The sequence below is a fragment of the Culex pipiens genome, chromosome 2 (genome assembly GCF_016801865.2).
Source record: "Culex pipiens pallens isolate TS chromosome 2, TS_CPP_V2, whole genome shotgun sequence".
Lineage (NCBI taxonomy): Eukaryota > Metazoa > Arthropoda > Insecta > Diptera > Culicidae > Culex > Culex pipiens.
Window position 1 is genome coordinate 133,831,214 of NC_068938.1, and position 19,288 is coordinate 133,850,501.

The 19,288-nt window shown below is 39.5% G+C and overlaps 1 protein-coding gene across 1 annotated transcript; it reads left to right on the plus strand.

Moving 5' to 3' along the window:
- Positions 1-5,899: 5,899 nt before the first annotated feature.
- LOC120425232 (SET domain-containing protein SmydA-8) lies at positions 5,900-17,843 on the plus strand. Its single transcript, XM_039589667.2, has 6 exons — positions 5,900-6,460; positions 14,296-14,433; positions 14,981-15,103; positions 16,346-16,536; positions 16,594-17,339; positions 17,408-17,843. Exons 1-6 carry the CDS (start codon positions 6,272-6,274, stop codon positions 17,644-17,646), a joined length of 1,626 nt encoding a protein of 541 aa, XP_039445601.1. The 5' UTR covers positions 5,900-6,271; the 3' UTR covers positions 17,647-17,843.
- Positions 17,844-19,288: the final 1,445 nt, after the last annotated feature.

Below are 19,288 nucleotides of genomic sequence, written 5' to 3' on the forward strand. Positions count from 1 at the left end.
TTAGTGAAATTTCTGCTGATTAGTGGGTGGCTACAGTGTGATTAAACATTTTTTAAAGGGCAATGAAGTTTTGCCAGCAGAAGGAATTCACGGTGCTTGGAAAATATGGTCAAGATTTGTGATTTGACGCAGAACCGCACAACCCAAGTGGCCATCAACGAAAAACAAAGAACCATCAGCCGGTACACTGGGTAAGAATTTTTCAAATCAACCATCTATTTGTGTCTAATTTTCTGTCAATTTCATTTTTCAGGCTTTGATTTCTATTTCACGTTGTCCACCAAGAAACCAGTGTCGATTCAAGTGTCTTGTTATTATAAATAATCAGAGAGAGTTCAATAAAAATAAAACGCTTTTAAATACCTAAATAAAAAACTAACTTAATCCACCTATGTGGTTGGAGCCTTCCTCACTCATTACCAACAATGACTGATTTGATGGGGTTGTACACTAATTGCATCTATTTTTTAGATCCGGAATAAAAAAGTACATAAATATCACTTAAATGGCCATATCTCGAGACAGGGTTGCCAGATCTTCAATGTTTTGGACTTGTAGGTCGGATGGTGGATCCGGACATAGTTTACATACATTTAAGTGAGATCCGGCTACAAAAAAACTACATAAATATCACTTAAGTGACCATATCTCGAGACAGGGTTGCCAGATCTTCAATGTTTTGGACTCGTTGGAAAGGTCTTTTGATAACCTATCCAACGATGGGTTGGATGGTGGATCCGGACATAGTTTACATACATTTAAGTGAGATCCGGCTTCAAAAAAGTACATAAATGTCACTTAAATGGCCATATCTCGAGACAGGGTTGCTAGATCTTCAATGTTTTTGGCTCGTTGGTAAGGTCTTTTGATAACCTATCCAACGATGGGTCGGATGGTGGATCCGGACATAGTTTACATACATTTAAGTGAGATCCGGCTTCAAAAAAGTACATAAATATCACTTAAATGGCCATATCTCGAGACAGGGTTGCCAGATCTTCAATGTTTTAGACTGCTTGGAAAGGTCTTTTGATTACCTAACCAACGATGGGTCGAATGATGGATCCGGACATAGTTTACATTCATTTAAGTGAGATCCGGCTACAAAAAACTATATAAATATCACTTAAGTGACCATATCTCGAGACAGGGTTGCCAGATCTTCAATGTTTTGGACTCGTTGGAAAGGTCTTTTGATAACCTATCCAACGATGGGTTGGATGGTGGACATAGTTTACATACATTTAAGTGAGATCCGGCTTCCAAAAAGTGCATAAATATCACTTAAGTGGCCATATCTCGAGACAGGGTTGCCAGATCTTCAATGTTTTGGGCTCGTTGGAAAGGTCTTTTGATTACCTAACCAACGATGGGTCGAATGATGGATCCGGACATAGTTTACATTCATTTAAGTGAGATCCGGCTACAAAAAACTATATAAATATCACTTAAGTGACCATATCTCGAGACAGGGTTGCCAGATCTTCAATGTTTTGGACTCATTGGAAAGGTCTTTTGATAACCTATCCAACGATGGGTTGGATGGTGGATCCGGACATTGTTTACATACATTTAAGTGAGATCCAGATATATGTGAAAACACATTTTTATACATAACTTTTGAACTACTTATCGAAACTTCAATCTTTATAAAACTCGATCTATGGGACCCTAAACCAAGTCGAATGCAACAAGTTCGAGTCAAATCGGTTCAGCCAGTGCCGAGAAACATGAGCTAGTTTGTTGGTCACATACATACATACACACACACATACACACACACATACACACACACATACACACACACATACACACACACATACACACAGACATTTGTTCAGTTTTCGATTCTGAGTCGATATGTATACATGAAGGTGGGTCTACGACGTTTTTATACAAAGTTCATTTTTAGAGCAGGATTATAGCCTTACCTCAGTGAGGAAGGCAAAAAACCTTTTTCCATTACAAAATCAAAAAAGCCGAAATATGTACGTCAGATAATGGCAGGACATTCTAAATAACAAAGGCGCCCGAAAACGGCCCGACGACGGCCCGTCAACGTCGATTTTCTCAAACGTCGATTTCGACGATCGTCGGACAAAGTGTTGCATATACGCACGAAAAGGGCCCGAATTCCGTCGGACAAACCGACGGAATTCGGGCCGTTTTGTCGAGCCGTCCGGCGGTTTTCGGGTCGTTGTCGGCCCGGTCCGTCTGTCAGGGGACTGCAGTCCCGCGGTCGTGCGATTCGAAGCGTTATCTGCTCGATGTCGATTGAGTCCTGCCATTTTCGAGCGTTTGTCGTGCGTTTTGATCGAATGTCAGAGAGGTGACATCTAGTGCGTGCTAAATTCTCAGCAGGCGTTGAAAAAAATAATGACAGATACGTTTTATTGCGGATTCCAAGTCCAGTGAAAAAATGGTGAAAAAAGCTACAAAGTGAAAATTGTGTCCACAATCAGGAGCATGGCGGGACTTACCAGACATATAAATGAAAGAGGTACATTCAGATTATGCCTTTCATGCCACTTCAGTAAAATGAACCTGTTTCAGATAAAAATGAAAAAATGCTGGCTCTGCCACATGGGACCAACAACGGCCGCTGAGAACGAACCAAAGACGAGTTCCGAGCCCGGCAAGTGAACACCAAGAAACACAAAAGCCCTGCTGAAATATATTGGAATTGGCTTAAATGTGAACAACAATTGTGTATACCTTGACAAGAATAATAAACAGTACGAGTTTGCTTATGAAATTTCTTTTAGTTGCATCAAATCAACCAAAAAATCCGAAACAAGAGCACCCGACAGTGGCAGGACAATCTAAATAACAATGGCGCCCGAAAACGGCCCGACAACGGCCCGACAACGGCCCGTCAACGTCGATTTTCTCAAACGTCGATTTCGACGATCGTCGGACAAAGTGTTGCATATACGCACGAAAAGGGCCCGAATTCCGTCGGACAAACCGTCGGAATTCGAGCCGTTTTGTCGAGCCGTCGGGCCGTTTTCGGGCCGTTGTCGGCCTCGTCCGTCAGTCAGGGTTGTTTATGTCACGGTTTTGTGATTTGGTGAATGGAGATGAAAAATTCGTGTCAGCGTCGCCGATTTTCGTGCATGACCCCTTACATTTTCAGCACTGGCCTGAATGTCCTCTAAAATTTTCCCGAAGAAAGTATGGTCTTATCTAGCTTCTGAAAAAAATAAAAAAATTAAAAAAATACAGAGTTTTTAAACGAGGCATTTCAAAATAAGTGCTGAAATAGGAGTATATGCAACAAGTTGCAACGAGTCGTTCATTGATCCAATGATGTTTACCGAGTTTCATAAATACGACGAGCGCTGAAAATATCTAGTTTTGCATCGAGTTGCTAACATTTTTTTTTTGCAATTCCGAAAAATGATTTTTGAATGGAATTTATGTCAAACATCCATGTATTAAGTGAATTCACCGTTCAAAACAAAATAATTTTGAAAAATAATACTTTTCGATACTAGTGTTAAAAAGTTCAACTTTTCAGCATCCATTTGAGCATGATCATCAGCATCCATTTCAGAGCTCAAAAGTAGAACTTTTCAGAATTGGTATATAGCAAAAAATGTAGTAATCTACACCCAGAATTGGGCATCGGCATACGAGAGGATAAAGAGTACGGTTTGGTAGTAAAATGGTACTGTGAACGGACGGAGAGGATAAAACCCGAAATTACCGAGAGTACTTTACTCATGGGTTCATTTTCCAAAAAAGTTCATCAGGGTGTAAAATAAATTTTGCATTATTTTATGAAATTTTATGTAATATTACACTCTGAAATATGTAGCCCAAAAGTATGGGAAACCTACTTGACCGAAACGGCAAGCTCATATATGCGTTTATCCTTTCCATTCTTCATCGGTCTGAAGGCCGAGCGGCTAATACACCAGTCCTTACTGTTGGTGGTGGGTTTAAATCCCGTGGGTTGCAACTTTTTTTTTGTGTTTACAAAAATTGTACACGCAGTGTGTAATATTATGTGTCTTTTTTGACGAAGGGGATGTGCATGCGATTTTACCATCGGATTTTTTGCTGTGTATTCAAAGGTAATAATTTTCCATTTTGTTATTTTTGAAAAGTAGGCCGTTTTGTCGCAGGAAATGTAAATAGATTCACGATTAAATTGCAAAAATTATGTTGGGGTAATAAATAGATTTTAAATTAAATACTCAAGTTTCAATCCTTAAGAACAAAGAAAAGATTTTTATTCAGTAGTCGCAGTTCTTCCATTTTTGATTTTGGGGCAATTTTAAAGAAAGCTAGAATAGGGTAGAGTAGTCTTCAATGAGACACGGGGAACAATGATAAAATGGCTCTCACAAGTCGTAGTTGCAACCAATCAGGCTCATATTTGGGGGAAAGGTGTGTCTACTGGATACACGTCTGCCATAATAGTGGCTTTGGTTATGGACGCTCCCTAGAAAAGTAATTCATAAATGTTTGATTCTGGGGTGTAAAAGTAAATTATGGACAATAAATACATTTTCGCTCGTAAGCTGCCATTTACACCAAAACTAATATTTCTTCAAATTTCTTTCGCCGTTCTATAGGGATTGAGTTGGGCTACAATGTCCCTTCATTAGGTTTGGCCAAAATTTAGAATATACCCAGAATCCAGGGCTGTCTCATTGTTCCCCACTCATTTCAGCCCATGGGTAACAATGAGACACTTCGATTTTTCTTCATTAAACTTTTCAAATTCTATGGAAATCTTTCAAAACATGAATTGAAAGTGATTTTTGGCATATTTAGAGAGTTTTAACTTCATTTAAGCAAAAATACATAGTTATTTGGTATAAATATATGGATTTTACAAAATTTAAATACTTTTTAGTATAACTTTTGTTAATTAAAGTTTTATGTTTGCAAAATTGCTCTAAAATGTCCAAGGCAAGTCACCTGCAATGGAACAATACAAAAACATGATGTTTTACTAGAAAAGTATTGATTTTCGTAGAGTGTCTCATTGTTCCCCAGCTGTCTCATTGTTCCTGCCAAGTGCGTCTACAATGAGACAGTTGAATAACTCTGGCTGTAGACGTCAGATCGATCTCATATTTTGGTCAATGTTAGAACACATTAAAAGAAAGAAAATGCAACAGAAAGCTCATTTAAACATGCTGATGAAAAAAATAGAAAAATCGTTGAAAGTTGGAAACCAAAAGTGTCTCATTGATGACTACCCTACCCTCCGGTAAATTTGCATCGAAAATTTATTGGAGGTATTGGTCAAATTTGTAGTGTCAACGAAGTTACTACAAAACTCAACGTAGTTTCCCATTCGTTTCGAAGGCAAAATTTACCAAAGTATTACATTGATATATTGGTAATATTGATTCATGTTCTTTTTCACAAAGAAAAAACTTTTAATGTGTACACCGCGTTTAACAAAACATATCTTTAAAATCTTGTATGGACCAAATTCATGTATATATTTTTAAGAATCTGTGATTTATAACCGTAACTTCATCCCTGCGTCGCTACCGCGACAACAAATTACCGAGTTATGTTAGGTGCAACACCTTAACGCCTGCGGCTCGTGCCGCCACTTCTGAGCCAGCTGAATGTGTGTATTTTGATCCAAAATTAAACCACTCGCGTGTGTGTTTTGTAGAGTAAACTGCTGATATCAGTCGTTGGCCACCCGAAGAGGAAAAACATGAGCCCCGTAAAGAGGAGCGAGGCATTCCAATAAATGACGCAAATGTTATTGAACGTTTTCGTAATGTTACGTTCTTTATAACCACACCCCCGGACTTCTCGTGAAAATTCTAGCACCGAACGTGCATGAAAACTTTCTAGATCGCACGTTTCTAAGCTGTATTGGTGCTCACGTTGTCCGTGTATTCGTGAACCGGCTTAATTTTCTCGGTTTTCCGCCGATTTTCCACGCGACCGTCTCAGCAGCAGGGAAGCGAGCTCATTTGAAGTGATCGTGTGCACAAAGTTAGAGCTCGCACAAAAACGTGTGAAGAACGGTTCGAATTCCGAATTTGGAATAAATAGGTCAGTCAGTTTTTTCGGCGGTTGACATTTTCATCGCAGTTTTTCGGAGTGATAAAGAGCGCTTTTTTTTTCGCTCGGAGTGTGCTAAATCGAAACGACCGTGTCGTAAATCGAGAAACCGCCAACGGAAGAAGCGATCCCAGCGATATTTCAAGGGAGATTATCTGCCCAGGGTGTAATAACTTGCTTGCCGAGTGTAAATTGTAGTGAGCTGTGAAGAAGTGAAGACGAAATGGTTCAGGACGGCAAGGAACCTGCAACGACGGTGGCGGTGGCGGCCTCGCCGACAGGAAGAATTTGTCCGGTCTGCAACGAACCGGCCACGAAGCGATGTTCCGGCTGTAGTGCCATGTACTACTGCAGCGTTGACCATCAAAAGCAGGACTGGAAGAGTCATAAAAATGTTTGCCACCCATTCAAAGTATGTGCGCCCGGCTGCTTCTTTGTGTTTGCACGTGTTGTTTTTTCTTCTTTTGCACAAGCAAATTTATTATTATTTCGGTTTGGTCTTCGGAGGCTCTCAAGAACATTCTAGAATCGAGCCGGCTTCATCTTCTAGCGGCTCTCGGTCTCCCGTTGTAATATAGTGTTTTACGGGGTATTTAGGGATGTTCGGCAAAGTTACTAATTTATTCTATATTCTCGCCTTACTTACAAAATTAATTCATGTCATTTCCAGAAAATATTTTTAATATATTACAAATATTAAAAAAAATAATACCCAATCGACCCATGAAACAAGAAAACAAATCTCTAGATAGATAATTGGCCTTTTAAATTGTTGGCAAAGAATTAACAATGCTTGTCTTCAAAGGTTAAATCAAAAGGTTTCAGAAAGTATGTTAGTACTTTTGAATGGAGCAATTCTCTGAAACATCCGACAATATTTTGCCTTCCTTACTGAGGTAAGGCTATAATCCTGCTCTAAAAATGAACTTTTTATTAAAAGCTCGAAGACCCACCTTCATGTATACATATCGACTCAGAATCGAAAACTGAACAAATGTATGTGTGTGTGTATGTATGTATGTGACCAAAATTCTCACTGAGTTTTCTCAGCACTGGCTGAACCGACTTTGACCAAACCAGTTGCAATCGACTTGGTATAGGTTCCCATACATCGCTATTGAATTGTTTGAAGTTTCGATAACTAGTTCAAAAGTTATGTATAAAAATGTGTTTTCACATATATCCGGATCTCATTTATATGCATGTAAACGATGTCCGGATCCATCACGCGACCCAACGTTGGTTAGGTAATCGAGAGACCTTTCCAACGAGTCCACAACATTGAAGATCAGGCAACCCTGTCTCGAGTTATGACCACTTAAGTTACATCTGTGTACACACAGAAAAATAAGGCATATTTGAATCAACAAAACGTTTTGTTAGTTTGAAAATGTGGGTGGGTGGGTGGGTTTTTGTGAAATTGAGAAAATCGAGGTTTGTTTCAACGCAAAATCGGCGTTGATTATATTCAACAAAAATTTTGTTGAATCAAACCTAGTACAGGCTGATTCTACAAAATATTTTTCTGCGTGTACTTATTTTTCTGGATCTAAAAAAATAGGTGTCCAAACCACTCATATTACCCATTCTTGGTAAAAAGTGAGGAAGGCATCAACCACATAGGTGGATTAAGTTAGTTTTTTTTACTGTTTGATTTGGATGAAACATTTCTACGACCAAAAAATAAATTTTGCATCATTAGTTCGTACATAAAAACTAACTTAATCCACCTATGTGGTTGACGCCTTCCTCACTTTTTACCAATATTTGGTGATATGATGGGTTTGGACACCAATTCCATATATTTCTCAATAAAAAAAATACACAAATGTCACTTAAGTGGTCATAACTTGAGACTGAGCGTTTCCAGATCTTCAAACCTAACCAACGATGGGTCGGATGATGGATCCGGACATAGTTTACATACATTTAAGTAAGATCCGGCTTCAAAAAAGTACATAAATATCACTTATGTGGTCATAACTTAAGACAGGGTTGCCAGATCTTCAATGTTTTGGACTCATTGGAAAGGTTTTTTGATAAGCTAACCAACGATGGGTCGGATGATGGATCCGGACATAGTTTACATACATTTAAGTAAGATCCGGCTTCAAAAAAGTACATAAATTTCACTTAAGTGGTCATATCTCGAGACAGGGTTGCCAGATCTTCAATGTTTCGGACTCATTGGAAAGGTTTTTTGATAAGCTAACCAACGATGGGTCGGATGATGCATCCGGACATCACTTACATACATTTAAGTGAGATCCGGCTTCAAAAAGTACATAAATATCACTTAAGTGGTCATATCTCGAGACAGGGTTGCCAGATCTTCAATGTTTTAGTCTCATTGGAAAGGTTTTTTGATAACCTAACCAACGATGGGTCGGATGATGGATCCGGACATAGTTTACATACATTTAAGTGAGATCCGGCTTCAAAAAGTACATAAATTTCACTTAAGTGGTCATATCTCGAGACAGGGTTGCCAGATCTTCAATGTTTTGGACTCATTGGAAAGGTTTTTTGATAAGCTAACTAACGATGGGTCGGATGATGGATCCGGACATCACTTACATACATTTAAGTGAGATCCGGCTTCAAAAAAGTACATAAATTTCACTTAAGTGGTCATATCTCGAGACAGGGTTGCCAGATCTTCAATGTTTTGGACTCATTGGAAAGGTTTTTTGATAAGCTAACCAACGATGGGTCGGATGATGGATCCGGACATAGTTTACATACATTTAAGTGAGATCCGGCTTCAAAAAGTACATAAATTTCACTTAAGTGGTCATATCTCGAGACAGGGTTGCCAGATCTTCAATGTTTTGGACTCATTGGAAAGGTTTTTTGATAAGCTAACCAACGATGGGTCGGATGATGGATCCGGACATCACTTACATACATTTAAGTGAGATCCGGCTTCAAAAAGTACATAAATTTCACTTAAGTGGTCATATCTCGAGACAGGGTTGCCAGATCTTCAATGTTTTGGACTCATTGGAAAGGTTTTTTGATAAGCTAACTAACGATGGGTCGGATGATGGATCCGGACATCACTTACATACATTTAAGTGAGATCCGGCTTCAAAAAAGTACATAAATTTCACTTAAGTGGTCATATCTCGAGACAGGGTTGCCATATCTTCAATGTTTTGGACTCATTGGAAAGGTTTTTTGATAACCTAACCAACGATGGGTCGGATGATGGATCCGGACATCACTTACATACATTTAAGTGAGATCCGGCTTCAAAAAAGTACATAAATTTCACTTAAGTGGTCATATCTCGAGACAGGGTTGCCAGATCTTCAATGTTTTGGACTCATTGGAAAGGTTTTTTGATAACCTAACCAACGATGGGTCGGATGATGGATCCGGACATCACTTACATACATTTAAGTGAGATCCGGCTTCAAAAAGTACATAAATTTCACTTAAGTGGTCATATCTCGAGACAGGGTTGCCAGATCTTCAATGTTTTGGACTCATTGGAAAGTTTTTTTGATAAGCTAACCAACGATGGGTCGGATAATGGATCCGGACATAGTTTACATACATTTAAGTGAGATCCGGCTTCAAAAAAGTACATAAATTTCACTTAAGTGGTCATATCTCGAGACAGGGTTGCCAGATCTTCAATGTTTTGGACTCATTGGAAAGGTTTTTTGATAAGCTAACTAACGATGGGTCGGATGATGGATCTGGACATAGTTTACATACATTTAAGTGAGATCCGGCTTCAAAAAAGTACATAAATTTCACTTAAGTGGTCATATCTCGAGACAGGGTTGCCAGATCTTCAATGTTTTGGACTCATTGGAAAGGTTTTTTGATAAGCTAACCAACGATGGGTCGGATGATGGATCCGGACATAGTTTACATACATTTAAGTGAGTTCCGGCTTCGAAAAAGTACATAAATTTCACTTAAGTGGTCATATCTCGAGACAGGGTTGCCAGATCTTCAATGTTTTAGTCTCATTGGAAAGGTTTTTTGATAACCTAACCAACGATGGGTCGGATGATGGATCCGAACATAGTTTACATACATTTAAGTGAGATCCGGCTTCAACAAAGTACATAAATATCACTTAAGTGGTCATAACTTGATACAGGGTTGCCAGATCTTCAATGTTTTGGACTCATTGGAAAGGTCTTTCGATTACCTAACCAACGATGGGTCGGATGATAGATCCGGACATAGTTTTAATATAGATAAGTGAGATCCGGCATCAAAATTCCAGCACCTGATTCGCAACTCTGACACTTTTTTATACGTAACTTTTGAACTACTTATCGGATCTTCAAAAAATTCAATAGTGCAGTATGGGGCACCAAACCGGATCGAATGCAACTTGTTTGACTCAAATCGGATCAGCCAGTGCCGAGAAAACTTGGCAAGAATTTTGAGTACCAAGGGGAATACGCACACACATACACACACACACACAGACATTTGTTCAGTTTTCGATTCTGAGTCGATAGGTATACATGAATATAGGTCTATGAGCTGTTTTTCAAAAGTTCATTTTTCGAGCAGGATTATAGCCTTACCTCAGTGAGGAAGGCAAAACCTTTATACAATTTCGCTGCTATCCATTCAAAAAGGATGTTAAAATATTCACAATCCGTAATTTTTTACGCTTTAAAAAATACCTATTTTTTCATGTAGACTATTCACACAAAAAATGAACTGTGCCAAATAACAATTTTTGGTTTGTTTTTGGATAAAAATGCCATCTTTTGATAATTATGATCTTTTCATTTGACAGTGTTGCCAATTTGTAGAAAACTTTATTTTATCAAATAGGGAAAAAGTTGAACAATTTGTTTGACTTTATTTTTGATGTAAAATAAAATTTGCAATCGAAAAATGCTTTAACGCATTATCCAGGCTGGTAAACCAGTAGGATAATTATAAAACTTAATTAAAATGCCTAATTTAAAAACTGCTGTCCCGATTCGCCCCAGTTTACGGAAACCAATTTGTTTTGAATTGTCTTTTCATTTAGAACTTTACCGAAGACGGCAAATGTTTACTACAAATATGAACCAATTGAGTTGTAAAATTTTGTTGGACTGGTAATGATCAAAGGATGTAGCAATGTACGACGATGATGGAATAAATATCACAAAATTTCAGAGAATTGCAGCTTCAAATTTCCTAAGGACGACTTCCTCCATTGCCATGAAGTTTTGTTAGGCGATATATATTTTGCTTCGTTTACAGCATTTTTTCAAAATTCTTTCTACAAGTTGTTTAGAATAGTACCATTTTGGAAACAATTTCCTTCATCTTTGTAAAGTTATGAGTGCATTTTGGGCCAAATTGAGTTAAGAACGCCATTTTGTGCAGCTCACAATGCCTCATCTTTTGATCATCACAGATCCCCAAAATTCGATTTAAATCCTGAGATATTTAATAAAAACCAAACAGCTCCGAAAATTGTTGTCCCTTTTCATATGTAAGAAGTTCCAATCTTGTCGTGCTAGGGTATTTGTCCCTATTTTGGGTCTAGTACCTATTTTGGGTCTATCAACCGTAATTCAACGAAATTAAGCATTTCACCAAATCGGGCAGGAGTTTGCCACTTGAGAATGATTCGTGGTGTCATTGTCTTCATTTTGATAGGCAAGAATAATTCACTTTTCCCCCTTAAATTAGAAATAATGTAATAATAAAATCACTCTTCACTTTTACGAGCTGGGGCTGAACCGTACGTCAATAAAATTCGCCACGTGCTTCGAGATTTCAACCAATCAGAAGGTAGGCCTAAAATATGCACAAAGAAGGTCGTGTGCTAGGAGCATTATCCCCAAAATAGGGGCAAAAAGTGTTTTAGTTTTCGTGCTTTTACAGCGATATAAGGTATTTTCGTCAAAAATGTGAATAAATAAGAGCATCAGCATTAAAAAACCATCTTATTTAATTACCTTTTTTTACAAAAAATCAATTCAGGGGAACTATCTCAGCCTATTTCTATTATCGGCCTATCAGCACGAAAAAAACGAAGTTGACTTTATAGCTGTCGGCCACCATTGCTAGTACCAACCACTAGTGTCTTCCTTTTTATCTACAAGGACTTCGCCGCCCTGGGCTCCTAAGTGTATGAAAGTATGGCACGGAGCGACGGCGCCGAATACCCATATTTACACAAAGAATTTTAGAGGCCTATCAGCACTTTGATCATTAATTACAGCTTTCATAAAGCGTTTTTGACTGTTCCAAAGTAATAAATAGCTCAAATAAAGGTGAGCAAGCAACGCTCCATTGTTGATACAGCTGAAAATGTTGATTTAATAGCGGAAAACGCAAAAGTGATGAGAATTGGTCGAACGGCTTAGAGTGATTAAAATGGGTATATTTCCCCTATCATTCCCGTATTTTATTTTTAATTTATTCGTTTCTTTTTCCTATATCCGCTGTATATCAGCAACTAGAGGTCTAAGTTGTATTGGTAAACATACGACTTTGGTGGATTTTTTTTAAAGTTCCATCGGTAAGTTCTCTCATGTCAAGTCGGTGAAAAGTTTAGCAGGGATCACACTTTTTCGCCAAACGTGGACATTTTCTGAACTCTTCGAATAAAATATTTTAAGGAATGAAGTCCAAAGTCAATATCTAAAACTTTTCAATGGCTCAAAAGTTGCGGTTTTTTATCCCCCAAAACATATCAAAATTAAAAATAAATAGGTAAATACGGAGTTTGGGAAATTTGCAAAAAATTCAATATTGTGAAAAAAATAATAAAAAATCGTAATTTGTTTAGGTGGCTATTATTTTCTGAATAGCTCTCATTAATACCTACAACATTACCCAAGACACCAAACCGATTACAAAATTCCTTCAAAAGTTACAAATTTTCGAATATTTACTTACCATTTTACCAGGTCAAAAAATATAAATAAAATCAATTTTCGGTTTTGGTGGAGAATTGCTCATAGATTTAGATTCATTTTTGTGCGAAAAATCGTCAGATTCCACTAAGTACAGAGCATTTTAGAGTGATGATCAATTTTCTTTGGAAATAATTGACGGTTAAATAGTAATCTCTATTTAGCAAATTTGAGACCGTCATTTGGGGCGAACCTAGACAGCAAGTTTTAGAGAAATTAAAAGCTTGAAATTTGTATATCAATGCACTATTTTTGTTACTCTGTGTCTGTTCTACCCGAAACCAATCAAAAATTTCCAAATATTAGTAAACAGATTAGTAGCAAGTGAGCAAGCAAGTTTACATACAAAATTTTGCATGATTATTTGTTTGAATAGAGAATAAAAGCAATTTTGACGGGATTTGGATCGGATCCCTGTATGGTAACTTCTCCTAAGTTATTTTGAGGATTAAAAAAAGTAAAATTTACGTTTCAATGGAAATGAATAAAATTATCCATTGTTTTCAGTGTAAATTCTGACGATTTTTAAAGTGATTTTAGCTGAAATGTATGGTTTAAAAAATTAAAAAAACTATGCTTGATCATACTAAACAAGGCTTCTCATGGTATCGCTATCTACCATGCGTCTCCATCAATTTCAAATATGTAATGAAAATGTGGGATTTTCATTACATGTTTGAAATTGATGGAGACGCATGGCAGCTACAGAAGAGAAAATTTTGAAAAATATGATGTCGCTTTTGTGTTATCTTCCTCCTATCTTTTTACAGCAGACGTGTCAGAAGATAGTACACAAGCGACGACGCTGATTGCTTATAAGCAATCAAAAATCATTAAATCAGACATTACAAATTATTATTTTTTGAGTTACCATGCGTCTCCTTTAATGTCAAACACAACTTTTTCGTTTCAAAATTAATAAAAATGCTAATGTTATACTTTGGGTCATATTGATTCTTTATCCGACGGGTAAAACACAGATTTCTTGATTATAATTTGCGATCATCCCAACTGCAACAGTAGCATACATCACAAGATCACCAATGCAGCTACTGGTGGGCCTTCGCAGCTGTAACGGTGGTGATAATTTTATGCTTTGGTGAATTTTTTTACGACAGCTCTATCTTTACGACCTACGTACATACCTACGAATACGCCAAGCCAAGTGACGTTCTTGGGGAGATCTCCTACCTTGCTTTTCACCTCATGATGTCTTGCTAACATTTTCCTCTCTCTCTTACGTGTGTGTGTGACTTTTCATTTGAGATCACTAGCAGCTGTTGTGTGTGTGTCTTTTGGCCATGTTTTCCCGTGTATTTATTTACGTTTTTTTCCCTCCCGGCAGATTTGCAGTGACGAACGGTTCGGACGCTACTTGGTGGCCACAAAGGACATCAAAGCCGGTGAAGTCGTGCTGAAGGAATCGCCCCTGGTCCAGGGTCCAGCCCAAATTACGGCCCCCGTCTGCGTGGGATGTCTCCAAGTGAGTTTCTTTTTTGGCGCGTGGGTTCGAATTGATCAATGATGACGAAACGAAATGGTCGGGGTATAAAATTCGAAATGGATTTATGGAATTATTTGTGGCCCAAGGGATGAATAGTTGAATTTTGTATGAATCCATATAATACAATTTGTTTGGTATTTCTAAACCTTCCATTGCCGATGAATCAACAATTTTGTGTAGAGAAAATTTAATTCGTGATTCTATTATCTGAAGATTCGCTTATACGAAGTGAAACTTTTCCAAGAACTTCGGATAATCGAGTCTGGGCTGCATAACTGGACGGATCAGTAGAATCGATAAATTTAAACTAAAACAACCACTGGAAGACTAATCCATGAATCAACCCCATGATTTGCTCCAACCAGCTAGTACATATATTACCATCAATTTCAGATTGCAGGCTCCGCCTAATGTCCTTCAATCCGTTACACGGTTCCACAGATAATTCCGTTTCCATTCACTGCTCGCCAAACTCACTAATCAAAATGTTTCCTCGCTTCCTTCCCCTCTCTCTCTTCCCTCGCAGGGATTGGTCGAGAAGAAGTTCCTGGAGTGCGAACGGTGCGGTTGGCCGGTTTGCCGGCGTGAATGTCAAGACCGTCCCGGTCACCAGGCGGAATGCAAATTCACCATCGCCCGTGGCAGCAAGGTAAGCGATTGGGTTGAGTCGGGTGGTGGATTCCGGATTCCGTCACGTGTGGACTGTCTTCGGATTGTTATTCGCTCCGGAAGGCACATTATTCACAGCCCATCAACGGGGTAATCTGTGCCAGGAGAGCTGGGCAGTGCAAGTTAGCATGCAAATTTGTGGCCCACAAACACACACTCACGCACGCAATAACACTGAAATTGATTAGAATCGCATGCCAGAACTTGGTGGACGCACACGTGTGGCAGGGGCCGGTGGTCAGTGGCCTTCGATATAGGTACATTCAGTAGAAGCAATTTGATCAAATCAAAAAACTAAAGAGAAAAAAAAACAAAACAAAGACATCAGACAACAGACAACAGACAACAGACAACAGACAACAGACAACAGACAACAGACAACAGACAACAGACAACAGACAACAGACAACAGACAACAGACAACAGACAACAGACAACAGACAACAGACAACAGACAACAGACAACAGACAACAGACAACAGACAACAGACAACAGACAACAGACAACAGACAACAGACAACAGACAACAGACAACAGACAACAGACAACAGACAACAGACAACAGACAACAGACAACAGACAACAGACAACAGACAACAGACAACAGACAACAGACAACAGACAACAGACAACAGACAACAGACAACAGACAACAGACAACAGACAACAGACAACAGACAACAGACAACAGACAACAGACAACAGACAACAGACAACAGACAACAGACAACAGACAACAGACAACAGACAACAGACAACAGACAACAGACAACAGACAACAGACAACAGACAACAGACAACAGACAACAGACAACAGACAACAGACAACAGACAACAGACAACAGACAACAGACAACAGACAACAGACAACAGACAACAGACAACAGACAACAGACAACAGACAACAGACAACAGACAACAGACAACAGACAACAGACAACAGACAACAGACAACAGACAACAGACAACAGACAACAGACAACAGACAACAGACAACAGACAACAGACAACAGACAACAGACAATAGACAAAAAATCAATTGTATGGCTGAACTCTTTTCACACTTCCATTTTTTTTGTATAACCCTGAGTGTTTTAATACATGGGCCATTTTGAATCTTCTCACTCTACTCAGTGCAACGTCTGAACAAACCATACAGATCCCATACAGAGTGCTGCCGCCACCGGTAATAACATTAGTTCTGGCTGTTTAAACTTTCAGATGTCAATGCAGCACTTCTACGTCCCCCATCCGGTGTACCAGTGCCTGATTCCGCTCCGTTGTCTGCTGCTGGCCGAGCGGAATCCGGCCAAATGGCAGGCATTAATCAAGCTGGAATCGCACGAGGAGCAGCGCCGCGGCACCGAACAGTGGCGGAACGACCGCGAGGGGGTGGCCAAGCTGATTCCACGGTAAGGGGGGTGTCAGTGGAGACGCGTCGTGGATCTTAATTCGTTGCATCGTTGCAGGTTCTTCAAGTGCGAAAACAAGTGGACCGAGGACGAGATTTTGCGAATCATCGGCATTCTGCAGGTTAACGGCCACGAGGTTCCGCTGACGGAACCGCCGTCGGTTGCGGTCTACAACAACGCGTCGATGATCGAGCACTCGTGCCGGCCGAACCTGTCCAAGAGCTTCACCGACAAGGGTGAGATCGTGTTTTGGGCGCCGAATCCGATCGCCAGTGGTGAAAGGTTGAGCATTTGCTACTCGGATGTTCTTTGGAACACCGGGAGTCGATTGGAGCACCTGAAGCAGACCAAGTTGTTCCAGTGTACGTGCGTGAGATGTTCGGATCCGAGCGAGTTTGGAACGTACTTTAGTGCGATGAAATGTTCCGGGTTCAACAAGGAGTTGAACTGTGGCGGGATGCTGATGCCGGAGAATGAGAAGAGCTGGAGTGAAGGAAAGTGGGTTTGCAACAAGTGCCAGGGATCAGTAGAGACCCCGAAGATTCTCAATATTGTGAATCGCTGTAAGATGGATTTTGAGGCCATGGAGAAGACCAACGAGCAGCACTGCAACAAGTACATTCAGCACTACTCGCGTTGGTTGTCCCCAAATCATCACTACATCGTGGATGTCAAGATTTTGCTGTCGCAAATCATCGGCGGTGGAAGTCCGGACGCCATCAAGAGAATCCCGGAAGAGTCACTGATGAATAAGATCAAAATCTGCCAGGAGTTGATTGCTCTGTTCCAGAAGGTTTGTCCCGGTAAGAGGCGTTAAAGTGGGTGTCAAGTCAAGCCATCAATCAATCTAATCAACACTCTCAAATTTCAGCTGAGGCCCGCGTCATCGGAACGACCCGCTTCGAGCTGCACGCTGCCCTGGCCGAGTTCGGACGGCGGGGTGTCGAGACCAAAAATCCCGCCGTCCGGAGTGCCCTCGAGGACTCGTGGTTCAACGCTTCCGAGTGCGTTCGGATGCTGTCGCACGAGCCGTCCGAGCTGCCGGAGAGCAAAATTTGCAAGCAAGCCGAGATGAATATTGCCTCGTTGAAGGTGCTGCTGGGAATGTAGAGCATGGAGAGAGGAGTGTGTTTGCACGTGTATTTGGTTGAATTTGATAGGTTTTATAAGAAAGACAATCATTAGTTGTGTTGTGACCGTCCATAAAGCACCACCAGCGTTACCATTTCATAAGTGTTCAGTTCATGATAGATTTGACATAGCATAAGCCTCATATGACGTAATAAAATAAGTTTGCTCGTCTGAAGTAAATCTTTCAACTCTAAATTTTGAAGAATCCATTCTTCTCTTGGTGACACACAAGGCACCAAAACAAAATTAGCCAGTTTGGTTGTATAATTTCCACTCGTTATTCGTGACCTCATAGTTAAATGCAACTTGTGCATACACCGTCATCCTGTATCTCCGCACTTTGAAAACAACTTTTCCGAAAAGGTTTCAACAGAAAAAACGTTACTTAATCCACCTTTAGGTGGTTGGTGCCTTCCTCACATTTATGGTTTACAATAGGGCACACCATTTGTTTTGCTGGCCGGTACAAAATTTAACCTCAATCTTTTTCATGTACGTATACGCAATACTTGCGCACGTAAACAGCAAAGCAATCCACTTTAACGACCCTGTGTTTCTGCTCATTTCTAGGCGTCCGATAGGTTATGTGTGGTGAGTCACCTGTCACCTACCTGCGCACGTAGATAACTCTATTGGAGAGGGAAAAGGATGTCATTTTTTGAACACATTGGACATCCCTTCTCCCTCACCACAATTATTCATGTAACAAAACATAGGATCTATTTTGAATCCTAAAATTGTACTAAAATTAGTGATATTCTTGTTTACAACGAGAATCGTTTTTTTATCAGCACAATGGCACTTTTTATGACCACAATAGGTTTAAATTAGCTTTTTAAATCAATTTTGAAAAATTGATTCCACGGCCGATCTTGACATAAAGTATTTTACTTGAAACCTCGTTCCAAGGGAACCATAGTTGATCTATCGTAAATGTTGTCTTGACATTTTTTTTTATTTTTTGCAATAAAATCACCCTTACCAAGAATTACGATTCACTGAATTCGTTATATCACTTTTACATACGATTTTTTCAGTTCAACCATAACCTTTTTTTGGTTTAGTACTTGAACATTGACCTAGTGAGAATTTTGGCTCTAGCATCGAGTCGATTAAGGCTTGAACGCGAGCCAAATCGAATCGAGGCTCGAGCTAAAATGCTCGACTTGAACTCTAAAATTTGCTTGAAAATGTAGGAAAACGAACTCTTGATTTTTGGTCAGTGTGTAGTGAGAGGTTATTTTGACGTTTGATCAATTCTCAATTTGAGTGTTCCTGCAAAAATGCAGAATCCATCTCCTGTTTTGCATTCTTCACAATGTCATCTGTCAAAAGCAATTCCAAACAAAACATATTTATTTTTTTAATTTTATCAAATTTCAAGTGGACGATCAAGTTTTGTGTGAAAAAAAGGCTAAAAGGTAATTTTTGTTACAGTTACTTGAATAATTTCTAACCAGTTTCTTTGTAGTGTCTTTGGTCAAACTAAACAAGAGTGATGGCGGCGGCAGCGTCATCGTCGGTCTGGTCCGTTCCTGATCGACTTTCCAATACGACCGACGGAACAACTTCCTATCCCGGGACGATCCGTTGCAGATCGGCAATCGAAGATCCTGCCGCG

Coding starts and splice junctions, on each gene's coding strand:
- LOC120425232 (XM_039589667.2), top strand. CDS start 6,272: ATGGTTCAGGACGGCAAGGAACCTGCAACGACGGTGGCGGTGGCGGCC. Junction 14,434..14,980: donor TCTGCGTGGGATGTCTCCAA/GTGAGTTTCTTT, acceptor CTTCCCTCGCAG/GGATTGGTCGAGAAGAAGTT. Junction 15,104..16,345: donor CCATCGCCCGTGGCAGCAAG/GTAAGCGATTGG, acceptor TTAAACTTTCAG/ATGTCAATGCAGCACTTCTA.